The 22786-nt window shown below is 41.1% G+C and overlaps 3 protein-coding genes across 4 annotated transcripts; 2 read left to right on the plus strand and 1 right to left on the minus strand.

Moving 5' to 3' along the window:
- Window positions 1-618: 618 nt before the first annotated feature.
- LOC146565674 (mitochondrial import receptor subunit TOM40B) lies at window positions 619-8234 on the minus strand. 2 transcript variants are annotated; one of them, XM_085288999.1, is made up of 10 exons: window positions 8077-8234; window positions 7446-7645; window positions 7001-7068; window positions 6821-6913; window positions 6601-6702; window positions 6268-6373; window positions 2520-2642; window positions 2310-2386; window positions 2129-2231; window positions 619-2036 (listed from the first exon to the last, which is right to left on the minus strand). In XM_085288999.1, exons 2-10 carry the CDS (start codon window positions 7627-7629, stop codon window positions 1897-1899), a joined length of 996 nt encoding a protein of 331 aa, XP_085145125.1. In that variant the 5' UTR covers window positions 7630-7645; window positions 8077-8234; the 3' UTR covers window positions 619-1896. The 2 variants fall into 2 exon arrangements, with proteins under 2 accessions (XP_085145125.1, XP_085145126.1); XM_085289000.1 differs by lacking the exon at window positions 8077-8234 and adding an exon at window positions 7737-8026.
- Window positions 8235-8490: 256 nt separating this feature from the next.
- On the plus strand, window positions 8491-12528 carry fdxacb1 (ferredoxin-fold anticodon binding domain containing 1). The gene is made up of 5 exons (XM_085288998.1): window positions 8491-8968; window positions 9162-9318; window positions 10530-10733; window positions 10845-11003; window positions 11097-12528. Exons 1-5 carry the CDS (start codon window positions 8791-8793, stop codon window positions 12316-12318), a joined length of 1920 nt encoding a protein of 639 aa, XP_085145124.1. The 5' UTR covers window positions 8491-8790; the 3' UTR covers window positions 12319-12528.
- Window positions 12529-14092: 1564 nt separating this feature from the next.
- Window positions 14093-22760, plus strand: alg9 (ALG9 alpha-1,2-mannosyltransferase). The gene is made up of 15 exons (XM_085289001.1): window positions 14093-14249; window positions 16725-16860; window positions 17523-17657; window positions 18030-18100; window positions 18316-18404; window positions 18700-18835; window positions 19127-19214; window positions 19964-20069; window positions 20320-20442; window positions 20700-20854; window positions 20990-21119; window positions 21200-21347; window positions 21458-21587; window positions 21676-21806; window positions 21992-22760. Exons 1-15 carry the CDS (start codon window positions 14110-14112, stop codon window positions 22113-22115), a joined length of 1842 nt encoding a protein of 613 aa, XP_085145127.1. The 5' UTR covers window positions 14093-14109; the 3' UTR covers window positions 22116-22760.
- The last annotated feature ends 26 nt before the right edge of the window (window positions 22761-22786 follow it).

Genomic DNA, 22786 nt, shown 5'->3' on the forward strand with positions numbered 1-22786 from the left:
TTTTTTTTTTTTTAAATCTCACACACATTAGACCTCAGTGCAATCTCACAACACACCCTCTCCTTTGAACCCACTTTTCTTATGACTAGCTGCCCCTGACAAACAGAAAGTGGGATTTCTGTGCTGTCAGCATGAGCTGTGTGCCTTCCATAAGCATATTAAAAGGTATTCACTCTCATAGCCATCATCCAAAATCAAACACAGAAATTTTTTTTCCCAAAATGTAGCGTCTTATTGCAGTCTGAGGTCTGGGCTTCCATCTATCTTTGTGCAGATTTTGGTATTTAAAACTTTGGCCTTGTTTAAAAGGGACATCCACCACTAAAACAGTATATCAGGGAAAATCATCACAACTTAATGGAAGTTAATGGGAAGGAATATTTGCATGTTGATCAGGGAGTGGAAAATGTTCAGTTTAAGCAAATTCTTAATGAATCTGCAATCTTCAGCTCTAATGATTTAAGTGAAAATTATCTGGCTTTCGTGTTTGTGTCTTGCTGAGCTATGAATAAGCAACAGGACGTAAAAAGGTACCTTGGTGCTGAGTTTAGGTTCAGACTTACTGTAGGTAGGTAACTGTCTGTTGAAATGCATGACATACAGTCAAAAGAAACAATGACAGAAATAACATCTTTAATAAATTAAGTTCAAAAAGATAGCCATCCCTTCCATTTCTCTCCGTGCTGACTTTATATAATGAATAAATCATATATATGCAACATTTCCCAGTTGAAGAGGACCGTAAATGCTCGAACGCAGTACGAGTAGTGCAGGTTGCATACAGTCAGTGTTACCAAATGCCTTCATCTATACAGTATACATACAGCGCAGTCCTCAATCAGCAGACTTGGTGCATAGCCTCTTTCTCAACCCTCAGAACCTTAAATTACTATATACAGTATGAAGCAGCACCTTTCTCTGTGTGGATTGCACACTATATAATATGCCGGCACACACAAAAAAAAGATCTGTACCCAATCAAACAAACATTCACCTACTCGTGCATATTTTTTAAGGTTCTTACTGACGTTTTAACGTGAGCCGACCCATTTACTCATACTCAGATGCAGCATTTGCTGCCATTTGGAATGCTCCTCTAAGCATTTGCTTGTGTGCAGATTAGCCCACACAGACTGTCTTTTTATGAGTAAGCGCTGAACTTTTTCAGTTTAATGCTTTCTCTGTTTGTGTCGTGGTTAGAGAGCACCAAATGATTGTACATTCAAGCTAAAATTTAATTTTTTGGCAGGTGAGTTGATGAGCTTTGTTTTTAATTGATACTGGCGCTGATGTAAACCAATCACTGCCTGTTAGATGGGCAAACATCTTTTGTAAGCATCTTGTGTATATAGTCTATTAAAATTATAGCTGATGAACAAAAACATTAAAAAGACTATTAAAAAGACTATTGTTCAAGCAACTTAAAGAAGTCCAGACGCTTTTCTTTGCAAGCTCCTTTGACTACGATGACCTGGATGACTGAGAACCTTCACAGACTATTGTTCTTTAATACAGTGTACTTCCATTAGATTTGTTTAGGACTACCCATAATATAAAATCTTTATTTTAACTTTACAGTACTGTATGCCTTTTATCCTTTTGGTTCAGTGTCCAGGAGTGGATGCACAGTTTGGGTTTAGGGAGACTGAAACATTTGTGTAGTCACATACTGTACTGGAGCACTCGAGGTGCTCATCCACTCCTCTTAGTGCAATCCTCTTGTTGTCACTCAGTCAGACAAACATCGCCTCCACTTAGAGAGGTAGGTGACTTAAAGAAACAGGAAGTGTTTTGGTGAGGCTGAAAAAGTCTCGCAAGGTCACGTTGTTAATGAAGCCTCTGAAACGTGCCTCTGGACGGATATCCAGTGTAATTCCAGCGGGGGTTAGCTGATGATTAACCCACGTTGATGCCTAGACCCACTTGCAGTTTATCACCTTTATGATTTACAAAGGCACCCATAATCAGTGTGGCTGGGAGAGGAGTCAGGCGCTTCTCCAACACACCTCCTATTATGCACCGGCTGTTTATCATACCTGGATACACACACAGAAACAAAAGACTCATGCATTGTGCTTTCATAATAGTTAACATCGCGCATGACTCAAAGTTACATCAGGAAATTTACCTCGAAAGACCATATTAGCCTCTGGGAGCTCCATCTGATACCCAAAGGATGTTGTGGTCTCCTGTGTCCTGGTACTGGCTTCAAACTCCACCCCTACTTGTATCTGCAAAGCACAAACATACATTAATGATATGCCACTAAGGTAAATGGTGTTTACGCTTATGGGTGGCACTGGCTGTACCTGTTTGTTGGCTCTGTGATAGTAGCTTGCATGGGCACCTCCTTTGCCAGCATTCAATGTTGCCACCCAGTTTGGTCCTGCATGAAGAGACAGAACACCCACCCACCACCCCCACTGTGGCTAAATCAAAGCTCAACAAAGGAGAGATGATACCAGCTCTGTTAAAATATGATATGCGAGGCAGATTCATGAGTAAAAACAACATCTCACTTGAGTACTGTCCAGCCAGAGTAAGGATGCCTCCTTCTTCTGCTCGTCCCCGATGGTAGACCAGCTCTCCTCCTAACACCAGCCCAGAAGACACGCTCTGCAGGAAATGTGCCACCAGGATAACTGTCCAGGAAAAACACACAGCAAGATAACAGAAAAATCATCAAGGGGCACATCAGTGAAAAATACCAGAAAAAGTGTTAAATTATTTTCTTCTCATGTTGTGGGATAACAAAGAAAAGCCAACATCCACCCATCCATCTATTTCCTGCCACTCTTTCAGGTCCATGTGCAGCTTTCCTTTCTTTTTTCTTTTTTTGTTTTGTTGCCTGTCCCGTTTGGCTCTTTTGCCATCAGAATTATTGTCTAAAGGCGAAGAAAGATGCCCAACGGATTTACTTTACAAAATGGACCATCCCAGCCTTGCCGTAATGGTCTATTTGATTCACCTTTTATTGTTTATTTTATTTTATTTTCACTTGCTGAATACGGGACAGACTTGATTGGGGGAAAGAAGGAGGGAAAGAAAAACAGCTGAGAAGAGGGACGGGGAAAAAGGGCAAAAAACAAAAACCAACAGAATAAACAGAAAAAAAACCACATATATCGATCACCTGGATCACCTGTTGAGAAAGAAAGAAGAAAACAAGCAGAAGAAAACGAGAGTAATAGAATAAACAACATCACAATGATATATGGGAATATGACAGTAAATACTAAATATTAAACATTATTGTGCAGCACGTACGATTGACAGCGCACAGTGTGCTTAGAGGTAGGAGCCAAAAAAGGTGTAGTTTGTGTGTGTGATCACTTGTGTGTACACCTGTGAGTATGAGCGCGTTTGTTTTTAAAAGGTTCCTTCATGTAATGATCTGCTAGAGGGTGTGGGGGGGCCACAGCCCCGTCCTCCAGGGCATGAAGCAGGTATGGAGGAGATCAAAACTCCAGACATCCAGAGGCCCCCAGAACACAAGAGACCAAGATATGGTCAGCTTGTGCAGCTTTCTACGTAGAGATGCCCAGACCTGCTTCTCCACACCACCTCCCCCACCTCTTATGTGGATACACTAAGTGATCCCAAGCAAGCTGGGACATGTCCCAATAGGACACGTCTGCAACACCTCACCTAGGAGGTGCCCTGGAGGCATCCTTTCAGATGCCTGAACCACCCTAACTGGCTCTTTTTAATGTGGAAGAGTAACTACCCTCCTGAATGACTAAGCTTCTCAGGGTGAATCGAGAAGCTGTTTGGAGGAAGCACTTCCACTGCTCCACTCTTCCTTTAGTCACCTATGACAGCTTCACTTTCATGCTCATGTCTCTCTTTTCCACAACACACTGGTGTAGCGTTCACATCACTGCACCCTCCACGGCAAGTTGTTTATCAATTTGTCACTCCACTCTCCTCTCACTCGTGAAGGGGATGCAGAGATACTTAAAACCCTCCACTTGAGGCAACGACTCATTCCCAACTCAAAGTGGGCACACCTCTGTTTTCTGGCTGAGAACCATGGCCTCAGACATATAGGAGCTAATTCTCATCCAACCGCTTCACACTCAGCTGCAAACTGCCCAAGGGGCAAGCTGGAGGCCACCGCCTGAAATCAATGACATGATCTGCAAAGCAGAGATAAACCTCTGAGACCTGCCAACCCTCAAACTTCCACCCCATGGCTGCTCATAGAAATTCTCGCATATTGCCAATAATCCAGAGTAAGCTCTCACTACAGATGTACAAGAACTGGGGCAGCCTGTGACCAGAGGTGGAGTGTTTTTTGCTTAAGTAATGGAGCAGACTGGTCATGCACACATCTATGTGCATGCACACAGCAAGTGCAGCAAGTTTACATTAATAAAGTATAACTGAGCAAAAGTGATAAAATGTCAGGCTGAATTTAGGAACATAAGTCATCTGTCTGACCATGTCCATCAGTTCCTTTAGCTCTCGCCTCCTGGGATGTATTTTCTCTTTTTCATTCTTAACCTGTGGGACTGTGCTCTATCTAACTTTGATGCCATGTCTCTCCCTTATTTATTCTCTGGTGAATTTGAATTCTTCTGCTATTCACAGAGTTACCGTCAGAGTTACAAACGTATCTGACAGCTCAGGCGGAGTGCAGGATTCAAATATTCCACCGTGTAAACTTGAAATCTGTGTTACAGCTGACCCGTCTATGTATTGAAGTTAGAATATAACAATGTCAACTGCCATTGTTTATTTATTTTTTCTTGTACACCATGTAATGCTACAATATTATTAAAGTCAGTATTATATACTGAAAAATTCAGACATTAATCTAAGACACTGCTGATCTTTGAGTCCTATTATTGGTAGCCATTTTCAACTACAACATCCAGATTAACCGAATCAACTTTTTGGGGTTTCCTTACCTGGATGATTGAGCATGCATCAAGACATATTAACGGTAGCATTTTGTCAGACAATATTACATCTGAGAGAAGAAGAAAAACACACTACATGAAAGTGATCTCTGGCACTGCAGAGCTGTATGAATGCACTCGCGTTCATTGCGGACCATTTTGCATATTTTGACGAAAAATGTTGAACACTGCAAATCCATCGGCTCACTTTAAAAAGTATCTCTAATGGCAGCATGGATGTTGTATTGTGACTCCCAGCAGGCTCTGGAAGGAAATCTAAATACATATTTAATGAAAGTAAGGGCACAAATAACTGTGTCCATGGACCAGATTTCCTAACACTGCATTACAACAAAGTCCTCTTTTAGGGTTAAGAAACTACTGTCAGGATTTAATGAGAGTAGCCACAGTGTCGGTTTTGTAGCTGAAAGGTGGGGACACAGCAGGTAACTTGGTCGCTGATCTTTTGGCAAATGTATTATAGAGGTTACAACACATGCTGGGAAAATATTTAAACAAATCAAACAAATGTGATTTACTAAGGTTTGCTCTTATAAAGTTATGCCGACAATGGCCTGTCAGTCTTTTATGGCTACAGGGTAAAAAAAATTGTTATTTGGTGTAGGATTTGTGAAAGTTGTAGTTATGTAGTTTCTTCTTTTCTAAAAACGTCTCTCTAACTATCTATGAGTCCTACAGTATATACTGAAAATGTCCATCCAAATTCAGCTATTGATGTGAAAATCATGTGTAATATTGACTTTAATAAGCTGCTATACTCTGCAGAAAAAGTAAGAAAAAAGAGCACAGCAACAATATCTTTATTAAAAAAAGATTGAGATTAGTTTGTTGTTTCTTCTACACATCGTACAGGTCAGCTGTTCCACACAGATCTGATGCTTGTAAGGTGGAATAGTTTGTAATGATGCAGCTTTCCTATGGATAAATCCTGCGTTCCACCTGAGTCTCAGTCCTCAGGACCTCATACAGCTCACAGCAGTTTCCTAACAGACCAGTTCACCCTTGTAGAAGGCATATTCCTTCTTCTTCAACCTCCTTCCAAGCATCTAAACTGCCCTCCCTCAACAGGTGTTCTCATTTTTCAAACATTAATTAGTGCGGGTAATTATAGAAAGGCTCTGACTGACTCTTTGTGTATAAATTAGCTCTCTGGGACCCTGGCAAAGACCTTTGCAGGTAGGGTGAGGGCTATGATCCCCCTGAAGCTGAAACACACCCTCTGCCAGGTCCACATTAGAAAGAGGGGAACTATCACTCCAGTGTAGAGCACTGACTCCAACTTTCCATAGATCAGACCCTGATGGTTAATCCTCTGCTCATTTTTCCACCTGCCATTTCTCACCTGACTCTCTGAGGATGTCTGGGTTGGCCACCGTCACAGCAGCAGTAAAATCGTTCCCTCTGTACTCAGTTTCAAATTGCCACGTTACAAACTGGGACTGCTGGGTCTAAAACACATTGAGCAGTTCAAAAAATGTTACTCTAACGATAAAGTTTATAACAGAAAACAGAACAGGTATCCTTTCATGGAGCATTATACATTACAAACAGAGAAAGTAAAGACAAATATTCTGAAGAAAGATGTCAAAGGTGTCAAGATTTGTAATAGCTGTAGGAGGGAACTGAATGAATGAATGAATGCCATGTTTACAGACGTCAGATGTTATGATCACACCTGAAACACTGTTCTGGCTCGCACGCGCTCAGTGAGATGCAGCAGAGCGTGGGCGTTCAGACTACCTGAGGAGTCCATCTCCCCGATCAACGCTGGAGCATCCTGAGATTTGACAAAGGAACAGAATGCGAGTTGTGAACACAAAAAGGCAGCAGCTCCCTCGCAGTTACCATTAAATTTTTTTATTATGAAGATAGCTTTGTGATGACTCACGCCTGACCTTGTCTTTGCTATAGTCGTCACTTTGCAGGTGCTCCACGTGAAATCGATAATACGACGGACTTACAGCGCTGAGGTGGAGCGTATGGCTGACCTGAAAACATTCCTTGGTTAATAATTATCACCTTTAAATGCTACAAACTGTTTGCATCTAAATTAAAGTGAATGGGAAAAAAATCACCTTGAAGAAGCTGCTCAGGGTTTTATTCAGTATCATCTTAACACCCTCAATCTGTTGAGGAAACACATCTGAAGAGGAAAAAACCAATCATGTCAAGAAACATTTAGATAATAGAATTTGTATTTCTGTAGCTGTTCACGGCTAGTAACAGAATTTAGAAACATAAGGACTGCTTTATTTAGCCTCAAAGGATTATGAGTAGCTAGAACCACACATTATACAAGGAAACATGGAGTTTTATCCATGGTTTTATCTTGTTTTTTTTAAATAACTTTAAAATAACTTGGGTTAACCTTGCTGCTTTAGAAGTGCAATAGAAGTAAAATTGAAATTGACATTTGACCTTACAGGAAAACAGTTGCAACTCTAATGAAAGAAGCGTCTTTTTTGCCTCACTTTAAGCATGGTGAGCACTCCTCACTTCTCCTATGTTAACCAGTGATACCTTTGCAGCTCCTGTGCAACGAGTGAAAGCTGCCTGGGTTGGGAAGGCGGCCATCCCTCCTCTCCCAGCGCGGTGGACTGTCCCAGTGAGCAGGGTGTGCGTCCCAGCGGGAAGGAGGTGGGTCTGTGGAGAAAGGCCAGTTCTGATGGCCCGGACTGGAAGACAAAGCCAGAACGCTGCCCATGTGGGTGCAACACTCCCTACAAGACACAAAGACAAGATTTATTTCTCATACCTGCTAAAAAAGAAAAACTCTGTTGTGCAAGGATACAACAGGGGAAGAGGACTAACCTCTTCTTAAGTGCATTGATGGGGAAAAAAATGATGTTTATTATTTTTATTTAGTCAGCTTTGGGGGTTTTTGTTTTTTTTTAGAAAACCTCAATATCAGAATTACAAATTGCATCAACATTAACAGCACAAACCTACATTTTAAATGTATGAGAGCTTTGTATTGTTATGTCTCATCATACTGGTTTCCAAGGATTTTAAAACCAGGTCTGCATGGCTCTGCACGTCATGCATGCTGTTCTGAGGTTTATATGAGCAGGTGCCGCAGATCCGTCGGCTAGTATGACCTTAGCATCGGTAAAAACAGACATGTATGTGTGCTAACTGTTCTACTACCTACTTCCGATTTGATCGAAAGACCTTAAAATCCCGAGCGGAAATGAGAACCGCACATCAGGAAAACTGTCAGGCGGATTTTCCCTTAATTTCTTTACAAATACCAACTTGAGATGCAAAGCCAACTGATGCTGAGCTTCACTGATGCTGCAAATAGCTGCCTCGTGTGCCACCCCACAAATGCGTCCCTCTGAAACCACGGCGGGAACCCTGCACATTTGAAAACTGCACACTTTTACACCTTACTGTATAAAACTGGCACTTCTGTGGCCGCGTTATTAAAATTGCAGCTATTGACTATTGGCTCCCGTTCAGCCAATTATTATTATTGTATTGATTTGATGTTTTGAGGCCCCGGGAGGGGAGCCTTTTGTTTCTAGTCGGACTATTTTATCTGCGACGCCGCTTCTAACGCAAGCTGCTACAGGTGAGCTCGGCTTTCACGTACTGCGGAGCTCGAGTTGGAGAAGGTCATCAGCTTTTATTCTCCAACAGCAGCGGTACTAACAGCGTCTCGCTCGCGCCTGTCTCAGGCAACAAAAACAAACAAAAAGCTTAAACATGGTTCCAAAACCACAATATTGACCCGTGAAGAAGACTGAAGGTGGCCGCTGTCACCCGCACACGCGGCTCATCCCTTTCAGGGACAGATTTTGGGGACAAGTTTTCACAGAGCTGAGTTTTTGGGAAGCAGCTTTGTTTGCGCTTTACCCTGGATATGTCTCCTTCGCGGGCAGTATTAATGGTGGGAGAAGGGAACTTCTCCTTTTCGGCCTCTGCCTGTCAGTTGTACTCCGAATCAGAGACCACCGTAACGGCCACTTGCCTGCAGCATCAGGAGGAGGCACTGCGGCACGAAGGCGCAGCTGATAACATCCAGACCATCAAGGACTCTGGTACGGCTTTTTACCAGCTGTAATAACTGCTGCTATTTTGAGTTTTATGGAGTTGTGCCCCCCCCCTTCTTTCTTTCTTTCTTTCTTTCTTTCTTGCATACTATCTTTCTTGCATACTATCTTTCTTGCATACTATCTATCTTTCTTTCTTTCTTTCTTTGCATGCTATCTTTAACACTGTTTGTTCTTTCAGGAGGGACTGTGCTGTTTGAGGTGGATTGCACAAAGCTGGGGGAATGCGCCTCTCTGCAGGGCCATCTGTTTGACCGTGTGGTGTTCAACTTCCCTCACTGTGGGCGAAAGAGTGGGGTTAAAAAGAACAGAGAACTTCTCAGAAACTTCTTCCTCAGGTAGGACTGCATCATGCCATGATCACAACATCATCACATGCATCACTTGCATTCATTTCTATCTATGCAAGAAGCCTAAAAGAGGCTTTTGATGCCTCAAGCTCATCATTATTGGGGCTTAAAAGTTTGTATGTGTTTTTCAGTTTGTTTTTATAACAGTTTATATCCCTTTTTATGTGACATGAACTGGAATAATTGCAATTTATTGCCTCAATATAATTGATATCATCACTTAATCTTGCTTCTTGTGTCTACTTAAGGTGTTTTAGGCAACTAATGACCAGGTTATGAAAGCTTCTACAGGATGCTCAGACCCTTCTAGCTGTTATTTGATCGAATAGTTACTGATTTAAATAAATATGTAAACAGTTTTAATGGCACAATGAACGGAGAGAACCACCTGAAATAATAAAGCTTGTTTCTCTGTGGTAAGGCCTTGTTACCATGGGGAAAGGGCAGATTTGTTGTGAAAATAGCCTTTTACCCCCACTGTCACTATCAAAAGGTCAGTTTTTCGTTCTGGTTTTCTGATTTCTGTGGCAGTCTCAGCAGGAGGTGCACCCGCCTGTCAGGAGACTGGGAGTCTCGCACTTCATTATTTTTTTTTCTGGCTTGGCACTGTGATCTCAAAATGATATCATCATTTAACCTTGTTTATTGTGCCTACTGCAACATGTTTTTAAATTAAAAATTGGAACTGTTTATATCGGATAGTGAATGGTCGTGCTTGAAATTCTTTTTATTTATTTAGTATAATTCTGCAGAAAACACAAAATAATAAAGCCTGTGGTGACAGGTTAATTTATTTTGCTACCTTGGAAAAAAAGGCAGATTTATTGAGAAAACTGCTTTTCCCTCAATGCCAGTATCAAAATCTGATTATCTGCTATCCGGTTTTCTTATCTGGTTCTCACTGAGTCTCACTAGCAGCCCTGAAGCATGCCCGCCTGTGAGTTCGCTTGGTGTCTAGCACTTTATTAAAGTTTTTCCTTGCTTAATTGTTTCTTTTGATCTCTAATAAATAAAGAGGAAATAAACTTTTTTTTCTTGCGATCACTAAATAACAAACCTGCTATCGTGAGAAATTGAGCTGTGTTATTGCAGGGTAACTGAATAATAATATTTGCTTCTTTGGTTATTAGAAAATAATCCTTTATGTATGTGTCATACATGTATTGACATTTTAAAATGTGAATTTGTTGTTCTTCCAGTTGTGTTCAAGTGTTGGCTGAAAGTGGGGAGGTTCACGTCTCCTTGTGCAACGGACAAGGAGGAACACCAGCGGACCAGCCGAAGCGAGAGTGGCACAACAGCTGGCAGGCGGTTGCCATGGCAGCGGAGGCAGATCTAATTCTGAGTGCCATCCACCCTTTTGAAAGTGATAAGCACCAGAGCTACAAGTGCACTGGATACAGGTAAGGAGTAAAGGTGAGTCTATGTATAGAAGCAACCCAGCTGTATCTCTTTGTTTGTTTTCCTTGTATGTTTGCATGCCTGGCACTAATGATGATATCGCTGCTGAACAGGAGCCAGGATAAAGGCTTCCATGTGGAGAAAGCTTTGGTCCACATGTTTACTCGCAGCATCCCCTACACTCCTGCTCATTTGCTGAAGGTGGAGGAGGTCGTTGAAGGAGAGAAAGTGCAGTACGAAATACCAGCAGAGCTCAGTGATTACATATTCAGGTACAGTAACACAGTGGCTACCCGGGTGTTTGCACCACCAACACACACACATAAATCACATAAATATAATTACAACCTCTTTTCTTTCATCAGGAGATTTCTCTACTCAGATTCTGTCCACCCTGTCAAGTTGGTGCAAGATTTTCTTCTCGAAGGTCTGGCGAAGAAATGGCCGGTCTCCATGATGACAGAGACCATCCCCTTCCTCCTCACAGCAAAACAGCTGCAGACACACTGCTGTGGCATCGATGGCGCACAATGCTACTGGATCCACCTGCTTCAGAAAGACCTCACCTCTGACACTGATACCTCTGCAGACAAAGAAAATGATCCGAGACCCACAGAAACTCTGCTGCCCACATGTCTTGCCTCAAATAAAGGAGGTAGGGTGAGAATCAAAGGAGTTGAGAGCTTCAGGTCAGCATGCTCTCTTGACATTGATCCTGAAGGGGAAAGTGGTATGCACATGCTACGTCCATCATTGCTCCCTCAGATGGAAGAGCTTCTAGCTAAAAAAGAGGCGATAATTAACGCCGATGGTCATGGTGACTGTGAGGGGAGTGATGACAGTGAAGGAAATGAGAAGGATGAGTCCTGTGGGAGCTGTAATGGTGTTACCAGCTTGTTATATGGAATTAGTGGTGTGGTTTTCAGAAATGTACCCATCAGCCTCTGGGCTATGCCTGCCTTTCACGAGCTCCTCATCCAAGGTGTTTTTCCTTCAGAAAGTGAGCCGGGTAAATTGCTCGGAGAAAAGCTGGAAACGCTACTTGCTCCTTTTGGCGTCTCCATAGTAACAGAGCAGGGAGGTCTGCGTCTGAAAGCGCAGCCAGTGGGTTTGGTTGGTAAGGTGTTTGCAAGCGATGTAAGTGACAACAACAATCATGTCCGCATCACTGCGTCTCTAAATTTGGACCTACTCGCCGTGCTCCTGTTCTCGCTCCCTGACTGGAGGCTGCTTTGGTCACATGACCCACGTTTCTTAAAACAATTTTCATCCCACCCATCGCCGGGGACTCCGTTTCATCCTTTTTGCCTGTATCCCGAACCTTTCACCTTTGACATCAGCTTCTGGACTGGGCCTACGTGGGAGGAGAAGAATTTCCACGCGGTGGTCCGAGAGGCTAGTTGTGGGACCGTGGAGCAAGTTAAACTCATTGACAGGTTCTCACATCCTGATCTGAGCCAGACCAGTTACTGCTACAGACTCATCTACCACTCACACACACATGCTCTGTCACACACACGAGCACTCCAGTTTCACAAACACTTGGAGACTCTACTTTCCTCTCGATTACAAGTCACCATCAGGTAGCCATCACTTGAAACTCAGAGAAGAACGGCGATTTACACTCTTACCTTTAAGAGGCATATCTGCATAGAAAATGATAAATGTGTAATCTGCAGCTAAACAGTGTTTACAGTTGTTGAGGTGTTGTTTGCTCTATTGTGTCTACATTGTGATTGTAATTCTGTGTATATGTTTGTGCTTCAAGGAAACAATAAATCTGTTATTTAATGTAAATTTTTGGCCTCTGGAGTTACTGTAAAAGCATAAAAGACACATATGGTGCACCACATGGCAACATCGTGACACTGACATAAAGTAAACAATTCTCAATAAGAACAGACTGAGATTAGTTAGTGGTCACATTACACACACGTTGTAAAGATGTAAAAAAAATAAAATAAATTCCTTTATCTAACTGTGTCACAAAAGAATAAACACTTACCACAGTACTCTGCAAAAGTCTTCAGCCACCCATAATTTCTTTATATTTTGTGTCCAGGGAGTCAGACTTTCTTGCAGTTTTAAAATAGTCTTGTTTTCTTTCTGACTTCATTCAAACATAAAAAAATAAACCTAATAAGTGTTGTATCTACACATAATAGACAACCTAACAAAAAACTGTTTTAAATTGTACCTTTAGGCACTTTGTTACTAGCAGCCTTTTATGAAAGCACATAATTTGTTGCCATTCCTTTAGTTGAAACATGATGTTGATGTTATGGAGTGATGAATCCAAATTAAAAAAATGTTTTAACTCAAATTTTAATCATATGTACGGAGGATGTCCGGAGAGATGTACGAGAGCCTCTCTCATTGTTAGGGCTGAGTTTCACCTACTGGTGTTGTTAAAACTGGAGAAATAATAAACACAGAAAAAGTACCATCAGATTCTGACCCACCATGCAATGCTTTCTGGAAAGTTTCTGATTGCCAACAGCTTTATTTTTAGCATGTCAATGATAACAAAAACACTGCTAATGCAGTGAAACCATGGCTCGATAGAAAAACTCACATTCACTGATTGGTCTCCCCAATGCCTCAAACTTTTTGAAGACATGACATGACAAGAAAGTTTACCTAAAAGCGTTCAGGCTATTTAAAAAAATAAAGGTGGTCACACATGTGGGGCAGCAAATGCAAAGGTTATATACATTTCACTAGAGCAGGTTCTATGAGTCACGGTACTTTCAGCAAGGAAAATGTGATGAAAATTATTACTTGTGAGATTTTTTAAGATGTTTTAAAAAAAATGTAACTTTACTTTGCAGCAACACAGATCAAATCCAAGGGAAGAGATGCGGAGAAAAGATTAAATAGAGACAATATCATAAGATCTGAAAATTAACAAAGGTTTTTAACAGTTGAAACAAAGCCCAGTTTGGTGATTTTTGCCAAAAATTCAGAGGTCAAAATGTAATTTTTGTAATTCCTCCTGGTTTCATTGAAAGTTTAGTCTGTGAACTGACCTAAAACTGGAACTAAAAATTTATCTTAGGTCTAATTTTCAGTAAGCACTGATGCATATTTTATTGCCTTTACAGAGTGCTGAGTTCGCGTTTATTTGAACTTCTTTGATTGACCTTACCCCCACACACATTTCCTTATTTTATTTAAACGTTTTTATTTATTTATTTTTAATAACAAATACGTTTAAATAAATAAAAGTAATCTAAAGCGAACTGAAACTTTACTGAATCGCAGTAAAGAGTACTTGTAACTTAAGCGCTTAATTGAACTGTATGATTAGAGCTGTCAATATCCGGACACAGCCGAAAATGAACGAATCGCGACTCGGGAGCAGGACCGTCGGTAAACATGGCGGCCAAGGCGCTTCGGCAGCGAACCAGGCGAGGCAGCAGACAAGATGCAAACAACGTGAACGTCCCCGCCGAAACTCGGGCACCCAAAGAGGAGAAAGTCACCGATGACAGCAAAATCACAGAGACTCGGCAAGAGTGAGTATGAATCCAGATGAGACACAAGCTGCATGAGGAGGTGTGACTGACAGCCTGAGCAGGGGAAGCTAGCTAAGCTAGCTACTTTGATACCTTAGTAAGTTTTGACTGTAACGACACGATAACAACGCCTGGCAATGACCATTGAACAAACTACACCAGTGTGTATTTACATTAATATGAACCACAGTGGCTGTTTAGCTGTGTGTCCACCGTACTAACTAAGTTGCGTTGTTTATGTTTTAGCGGAGCAGTAAATCGCAGTGGTCAGCTCCATTCATTCTGTTAGTGTCAGATATGTGGTAACTGGCTGTGGTGCCAGTTGTGGCGTGGGTAAACTCGTGCTCTGGACCGACACAAACACTTGTTTGAGACGATTGGGTGGTGTTGTTGTTGGGGAAAGTGACAATTTGTAAGGTGACGTGTCATAAAATACGCAACGTGAGGGTCAGGGCTGAGCTGCAGCTGAGCCGACTATAATCTGACTAATCTGATGATGGGCGCGAACAAAGGAAACACTGCAACACATAAGCAACACTGTGAACGCAAATCACACGTTTGTATTAGTGTGACCATCCACACAGTTCTCTTTACACGAGAAGTTATTATAACTGTTAGACAATAAAGATATAAGTATTTCCTAACCGATAGAAAGTGCACATTATTTATATATTTTACAAGATGACGGTGTGATCGGCTGTGATGTGTGGTTCGGAGTCAGATCTGGAGGTGGCAGAGTTGAAATGATAACATTTTAACTGGGAGTGATCATAATTGACAGAAATGAGAATATCTGCTCAGACCAGAATCATATGTATACGCTGCTCAGAAAAAATTAACTAACACTTAGAAAAAAACATCAAATCGCAATGGGAAAAAATCTAGCTGGGTATCTATGCTCAGATGGACTGGATAATGCGTTAGGAATGAAATGATACCACATTGTTTGATGGAAGACACCCAGAAGTGATAAATTGATGAGACAGGATAGTTGCTGCTGCTGAAATTCCATTGCAGCAACTCAAAATGCCACTTAGGAGTTTGTATGGTCCTATGTGGTGCTAATAAGATGTGGGATGGTGTCCTGGGGGATGTCCTTGCAGAGCTGGACCAGGGCATCACTGAGCTGTCTAAGGTGCAACCTGGTGGAGTCGGATGACCAAAACATAATGTCCCGTTTTGGTCAGGCTAAAACAAAGCCAGTCATTGATATCAATTCCTTCATCCTTCAGAGGACGTTGGGTTCTCAGGCCACCCTCGTGAAGTCTGTTTTAGATTTTTTGGTCAGATATATTCACACCTGTGGCATGCTGGAGGTTATTTTGTAGTTCTGGTAGTGCTCATCCTGTTGCTCTTTGCACAAAGGAGCAGATACCGGTAATACTCATGGGTTAAGGACCTTGTGCAGCCCTGTTCAGTTATCCTAGAGTAGCTGCCTGTCTCCTGGAATCTTTCCCATGCTCTTGAAACTGTCCTGGGAAACACAAAAAGCCTTCTGGCAATGCCACATATTGATGTGCATCCTGGAGCAGTTGGACTACCTGTGCAACCTCTGTAGGGCCCAGGTATTGCCTCATGATACCAGTAGTGACACTGACCCTGGCCAAATGCAAAACTAGTGAAAAAACAGTCAGAAAACATGACTAAGGAAAATGTCAGCAGCCTCCACCATGTAAAACATTCCTGTTATAGGCAAGTCTCATTGTTGTCCCTCAGTGGACCCGTTATTAATGTCATTAACAGAAAAGCAGCCCTCTCTGTTATTTAACTCACCAATATTTGATTAGCCATTGTAAAAAAAAAAAAAAAAAAATACAGAGAAATATGGAACTATATAAATTTTTGTGTGAAAAAAGTTTGTTGATGCTGATATTTCTTATACTAAAATAAATATCACACTGGCTCTCTTTTTGTTGTTAATAACTCACAAAAAAACCATTGGTTTAAATAATTTATCAGATACTTTTAAAATACAAAATCCAGAGGCAGGATAAGAAACCTAAAAGGTGAAAAGAAATTGGAGAAAAATATAGAAACAATAAAAACATTTGAAATTGTTATTCACAATAGTACTAATAATGTTGGTTTGGAAAAGAGAGAAACTGTTTAAAGAGTATTTCCTAAAGTAAATCTGAAACTGGAATAAATTTGGAGAAAATATTTAAGTGTTTTGTAAAAGTGAACAGAAATGTGAGCTGGAAATACACAACAATTTGATACCACACATACACATTTTGGGATTATCTGTGTTATCTTAATTGGTATTTTATTAAAAGCAGGCACACGAGTGTAGTAAAGCAGTTAAACTGGTATGTGATAAAACACCCACTCAGTGCTCACATAAATGTTTATATTATTTAAGATATAGACAATTTATTTTTTATTTGTGTAAAGGGAACGTTCTGATTTATATTAGCATAAATATATACATATGCATTGAATGAATGTTCATATTAATCTTTATTTTTGTAATAGGTCAATAAGTCGTGGGGGGCAGGTATGGGCTCCAGAAGGTTCGACTGCATTTAAATGCCTGCTCTCTGCACGCTTCTGTGCAGCTTTGCTCAGCAACATCTCCGACTGCGATGAGACGTTTAACTACTGGGAGCCTGTGAGTACTGATCTCTGCTGTGGGGCATTTGAAAGTGCCATAGTGTAGGGCTGTTTGATATAACGATATATATCGGATGACGATATAAAAACATCTATCGTTTCCTATTACGCTATCGTTTGTTTTGTGGTGTCGTAAAATAAACTGTTTACAGCAATGTTTTTTCATTGTTTTGATGGTCACTGTAGTGGCTATATTAATTTCTTAAAGTTCTCTCTTTCTCTTACCACACTATGGACGAACAAGCGTCTGTTTTTACCTGTTGTCTTTAGCAACAATGATGGTAAAACCACCGCGTGGCTTGTTTGTTTTCCTCGTAAACCTTTCACAATAAAGCTCAAGATCCTGTTGAGACTTTTCAAAATAAACTGAATCACGTGAAAGAGTATGCAGAGAGTTTACGGATGAGAAGCAAACACTTCACGCAAGTTGAGTTGCCAGAGATTTACAGAATTTACAGAAAATGTTACATTTTTGTGATTTATATCGTTGTCAGAGCGATAAATGTGTTATATCGGGATATGAGATTTTGGTCATATCGCACAGCCCTACCATAGTGTGTTGTGTGACAGTTTTTCTAATGCCTGCTTCAGAATCATTTTGTAGCATCTCTCTCTTGTTCCAATGGATTATGTTTGTCTTTTATTCCTGTGTTCTGACAGATGCACTACTTGCTCTACGGCACAGGAATGCAAACATGGGAATACTCTCCACTGTATGCCATCCGGTCCTATGCTTACTTATGGTTACATGCACTTCCTGCTTGCTTGCACGCCCATGTTCTACAGACAAACAAGGTAAGTATCGCAAGCTCGGATTTTGCCATGTGTTGACGTTCCTGTATTTTATAATAGGGATGCACCGATTCTGAAATTCTATGCTGATCCTAACACCACAGTGAATGCATTCTGTGTAAAATCTAACAAGCTCATCATCAGTATACTTTTTCTTTTTAAAATTGAAAACTATATTTACCTGCAGGACATGCTACTTCTATTAGAAGAAGCTTTAAACTAAAATCTGGATAGACTAAAAAGTTCAATATTCCTCCACGGGGCATCTAAAGTTTAAAATACATGAATTCACACATGCGTGCACACACAGGTGTGTGTAACGTTATAGTGGGACATGTGCAGTAGTTTCAGGCTTGTGTTATGACTGTGTTGCAGGTGTTGGTGTTCTACTTTGTGCGATGTGTCTTAGCATTCTCCTGCTGTGTCTGTGAGCTCTATTTCTACAAGTGAGTTTACCCTCCTCTTAAATGCAAGGCATGTTAGCACTTTGGTGTTCACATTTTGGGATAATTTTGTAGATGTCTAGAATCATCTGTTACAAAGCAATTTTCCTGCAGCGTTTTTTTCTGATTAAGATATGTTACTAAAGTTAAGCATTTTTATTTTGTGTGTGTGTGTGTGTGTGTGTGTGTGTGTGTGTGTGTGTGTGTGTGTGCCACAGAGCAGTTTGTAAGAAGTTTGGTTTGCACGTGGGTCGTTTGATGTTGGCATTCCTCGTCCTGAGCACAGGAATGTTCTGCTCCTCTGCAGGTTGGTCGTGTTTAGCTACATTTCTGGGGACTATCAGTTGCCTCCATCCTTACATCTGTTGGTTTTTACATCGAGCAACTCATTACAAAGCCTTGCTTTTCTGGCCTTTTGGCAGATCACTGATCAAGAAGAGCAGAACTGCCACACGAACAGTGTGCAGTGTTTGCCTCTAAGGAACATTTCATATTTATGATTTATTTCTCCTGTGCTCCCATTAACGCTGTAGGGATTGTAGGGACATTTTTGTGTTTGTGCTTAGTCTTTTTCTGATTAAAGTTTATTTCTTTCTCTACAGCTTTCCTACCTTCGTCTTTCTGTATGTACACAACACTGGTTGCCATGACGGGTTGGTTCCAAGACTCAACACCGTTAGCCATCATCGGCGTGGCTGCCGGCGCCATTGTTGGATGGCCATTCTCTGCATTGATCGGGTATGACTGTAAATACTGGCATTGCAGGCTTTTAACTATGTGTTAATTGTAATACAGCTTTTTTGAAAAAACTTTACACCTTAAAATTTTTTTTTACTTTATTCTGGATATAAATGTTTACGGGCTTGCTTGAATTTTCAGTGGAGTTTAATTCTTTTTAGTTAGTGCAATACAGCCAACCATTGACAACAAAAAATGTATCACTTGTATCACGTTACAATAACATATGAACTGGGATGAATGTGAGCCGGATCAGCTACTGTGTCATTGAAGTTTCTTCTCTCTTGTTAGTCTTCCAATTGCTTTCGACTTGCTTGTGTTGAAGAGGCAGTGGAAGAGTTTCATCACCTGGTCATTTATTGCTTTGCTTCTGCTGCTGGTAAGAATATAGAACTACTAGAATAATGGGTTTCTTTTCTGTCACAGGTAGAGCATTCCCCACAAAATCTCTGTGGACGTACCACAGGGGCAGGAATATAATAATGCATTTTGCTGTCATGTGTCACATTGTCACAACATATGTAAACTATACTAAAAAAATATTGGGCCACATACACCTACAGGTGCTGCTCGGCCATAGAAACCCATGTCATGACACTCTCAGTGGATAGTTTTTATGCTGATGGTTATTCCAGTGGAGGTTATTGAGTCAGGATGACACACTGTGCACACTGTGCACCTCAGCGCTCACTAACCTAACTCTGTAACTTTATGTCCTCTATCACTTTGTGGCTAAGTTACTGTGGTTCCTAAATCCTTCCACTTTGCAGGAACACCTCTTACAGCTGATTGTGGAATATCTAGTAGGGAAGGAATTTGACGAATTCATCTGTTGAAATGATGGCATCCTATTATAGCACTACGCTCAAAATCAGAGAGCTCTTCAGAATGATCCACTGTTTGACAGATATTTTTTAAAGCAGACTGCATAGTTAGGTTGGTGATTTTCTTTTAGTTTGTGGCAATGGGACGAAAAACACCTGAATTCAAAGATTTAAGAGGTGTGGCTTAACCCTTTTGTCCATCTGTATCTGTAGTTCTTTGTGAATTATAGCATATTTTTATGCAGGAGCTTAATGTTTATGTGACCTGCATCAGTTCACTTTCCTTCTCATCTTGTGTTCTCAGGTACCTCTGGTGGCGGTGGACTCTTTCTTTTATGGCAAACTGGTCATAGCGCCACTCAATATTCTCCTGTACAATGTCTTTACACCACATGGGCCTGATCTATATGGTAAATGACCTGTTTTGTCACATTTAATACCTCAATACATCCACATGTGATATTTATATAAAGTATGAGATATTTAGGATATACAATGTTGGATATGCCTTTTATGAATTGCCTAATTTACTACAGTAACTGTTGGACTGATAATACGTCAATGACAATATCAAGCAAATATTAAGATTTAACAGTTTGTCGCTGCAGTTTTTGTTGGGCACAGGGTAACTTCACTTGCTTTCTGTTGTTTAATTTCCAGGTACGGAGCCGTGGCATTTTTACTTTGTAAACGGCGTCCTGAACTTCAACCTGGTGTTTGCTCTGGCACTGTTTTCCCTGCCACTCACTGCTCTCATGGAGACACTGTTACACAGGTTCAATGGTGTGTTTTCCTGCGTATGCACAAAATATGTTGATTTTGGCTTGTTACATTTACATTACACTTGTAATGATTCACTCACCTATATACATTTGTTCGTGATTTAGTCCAGGTAGTTACCCTCATCTCACATTAACTCCGGTTAGCACTCTTCTAAGTCACTGTGCTCCACAGTGCAGTATATTCAGTATCTTCCAGCACATTTACAGGGTTTACCTTTTGTGATTTCACATCGTTGTACACACATGTGTTTTCTTCAGTGCAGAACCTGGGCCGCCCGTACTGGCTGACTCTGTCTCCCATGTATCTGTGGATGTTGGTTTTCTTCACTAGACCTCATAAAGAAGAGCGTTTTCTCTTTCCTATTTACCCTCTCATCTGCCTCAGCGGGGCAGTTGCCCTCTCCTCATTACAGGTGTAGTTTACCATTGTCTAATTTTGGCTTTCAAAGCAAAACAGCCTGCTGCGTTAGTTGATTTCAGCATTTTTAGGCCCATTTGGTCACAAATGTGCACGTAAATGAAATGGATTTTATTCATTTTATTTACAGAAATGCTACCACTTCCTGTTCCAGCGATACCGACTGGAACACTACACCGTCTCCTCGAACTGGTTGGCTTTAAGCGCAGTGGTGGTCTTTGCTGTGTTGTCACTGTCTCGTTCTGTCGCCCTCTTCAGAGGTTTGTGTGTGTGTCCCATTTTCCCTAAGCACCAGCATCAGCATTGAGCGAAGGCTTATGATATTTTGGTCTGTTTACAGGCTACCATGCCCCTCTGGACCTGTACCCAGAATTTCACCGCATTGCCAAGGATCCGACTCTTCACTCGGTCCCCGAAAGCAGGCCTGTCAGCGTATGTGTTGGCAAAGAGTGGTATCGCTTCCCGAGCAGTTTTCTTCTCCCACACAAGTCAGTGTCCAGAAAATCTGCACAGGTTTTCAGTGTCTGATAAAGTCTGTAAGGGTGATTTCTCATTTTTATGTTTTCACTAAGCTAAAAGTCTCTCTTTTAATCTCCAGCTGGCAACTGCACTTCATTCAGTCTGAGTTTAAGGGGCAGCTGCCTCAGCCGTATGCCTCTGGTCCTCTGGCCACACAGATCATCCCAGCTAATATGAACGATCAGAACCTGGAGGAGCCAAGCAGATATGTAAGTTCCTTAGACGCAGACATGTTTGCTAACTAATACTGTAGTTAAGAGCAAATAAATTAAAAATGTATTTGTCTTCTCTGTGCAGGTTGATTTAAAACAGTGCCACTACTTAGTGGACCTAGACACAGATGAAGAGACGCCGCTTGAGCCACGTTACTCAGCCAGCAAAGAGGAGTGGACTATCATCGCTTATAAGCCTTTTCTTCAAGCATCAAGGTAGTTTTACAAGTAAATATTTTACAAATAAGTGTAAAAAACAGTAAAATTAAAATCTGTAAATGAAGGAAAAAGCATAACGTATTGCAGTTGAAAAGAAAAGGAAACATCCTGAGAAAATGTAAACATTAAGGAGATCTACAATGTGAAGCAGATTGTTTACATGTAAGGCATTTTTCTCTCAGGTCATCTCCTCTCTTCAGAGCGTTCTACATCCCATTCATATCTGACCACCACATCACCTTTAGGCGCTACGCCATCTTAAAACCGCGGCGGCAAAAGCAGCCTCGTAAGCGGAGCCACGGCTGACCTTTTACACCCGAACCTGTACAGTTGTACAAAATCCCAACAAAAGACGTCAATCACCTCTTCTCAAAACAGCTGGTATTTGTGTGTCAGTGTGCATGTTGTCTCAAGAAACCTTTGAAGCTATCAGACCCTTTAAAGACATCAATCCCCCTGTTTACTTGTCATCAACACTACACAGACTCTCTGAATATCACCACCCTGGACCACTTTTTGGTGACCAAACAGTGTTTGCGTGTGGATGAAAGGCAGAAACGTATTAGAAAAAGTTGAGAAAAATATGTGGAAAAGACATCAGTCTGCTTTTGAGCTTGTGTGTGAGACAGTGCATGTCAGAGTGAAAGAAAATGCTTGGCAGGGTATCAGCTGGACGTTTTATCTTATTTTGTATGCCTGTGTTGAGCCGGATGTCTTTAAGGGGATGCACACCACAAAATATTTGCATTAATTCAGCCCGTATTCGAAACTTGAAAATGTGGCCTGACTGGAGGAATTTCTCTGACCAGTGAAACGCAGAAATCCTCTCGCGTCTGGGCTTGAACAGTGTCCTGTTGTGTGCTCTGTCAGGTATGAGTGTGGAAGATAAATAAAACTAAGGATGCTTAAGTAATTTAACTTAATAAAATCATGATTGACTGTGAATATAAATCCGATGTTGTTTTTATTGGGGCAGT

Source organism: Mchenga conophoros, linkage group LG10, assembly GCF_057382185.1.
Source record: "Mchenga conophoros isolate Kocher_MC1m ecotype Shallow Benthic linkage group LG10, M_conophoros_male_GT1.1, whole genome shotgun sequence".
Taxonomy (NCBI): domain Eukaryota; kingdom Metazoa; phylum Chordata; class Actinopteri; order Cichliformes; family Cichlidae; genus Mchenga; species Mchenga conophoros.

Coding starts and splice junctions, on each gene's coding strand:
- LOC146565674 (XM_085288999.1), bottom strand. CDS start 7,629: ATGGGCAGCGTTCTGGCTTTGTCTTCCAGTCCGGGCCATCAGAACTGG. Junction 6,914..7,000: donor CCCTGAGCAGCTTCTTCAAG/GTGATTTTTTTC, acceptor GAATGTTTTCAG/GTCAGCCATACGCTCCACCT. Junction 6,374..6,600: donor GAGCCAGAACAGTGTTTCAG/GTGTGATCATAA, acceptor AATGTGTTTTAG/ACCCAGCAGTCCCAGTTTGT.
- fdxacb1 (XM_085288998.1), top strand. CDS start 8,791: ATGTCTCCTTCGCGGGCAGTATTAATGGTGGGAGAAGGGAACTTCTCC. Junction 8,969..9,161: donor CCAGACCATCAAGGACTCTG/GTACGGCTTTTT, acceptor TTGTTCTTTCAG/GAGGGACTGTGCTGTTTGAG. Junction 10,734..10,844: donor TACAAGTGCACTGGATACAG/GTAAGGAGTAAA, acceptor GCTGCTGAACAG/GAGCCAGGATAAAGGCTTCC.
- alg9 (XM_085289001.1), top strand. CDS start 14,110: ATGGCGGCCAAGGCGCTTCGGCAGCGAACCAGGCGAGGCAGCAGACAA. Junction 17,658..18,029: donor ATGTTCTACAGACAAACAAG/GTAAGTATCGCA, acceptor ACTGTGTTGCAG/GTGTTGGTGTTCTACTTTGT. Junction 18,405..18,699: donor AATGTTCTGCTCCTCTGCAG/GTTGGTCGTGTT, acceptor CTTTCTCTACAG/CTTTCCTACCTTCGTCTTTC.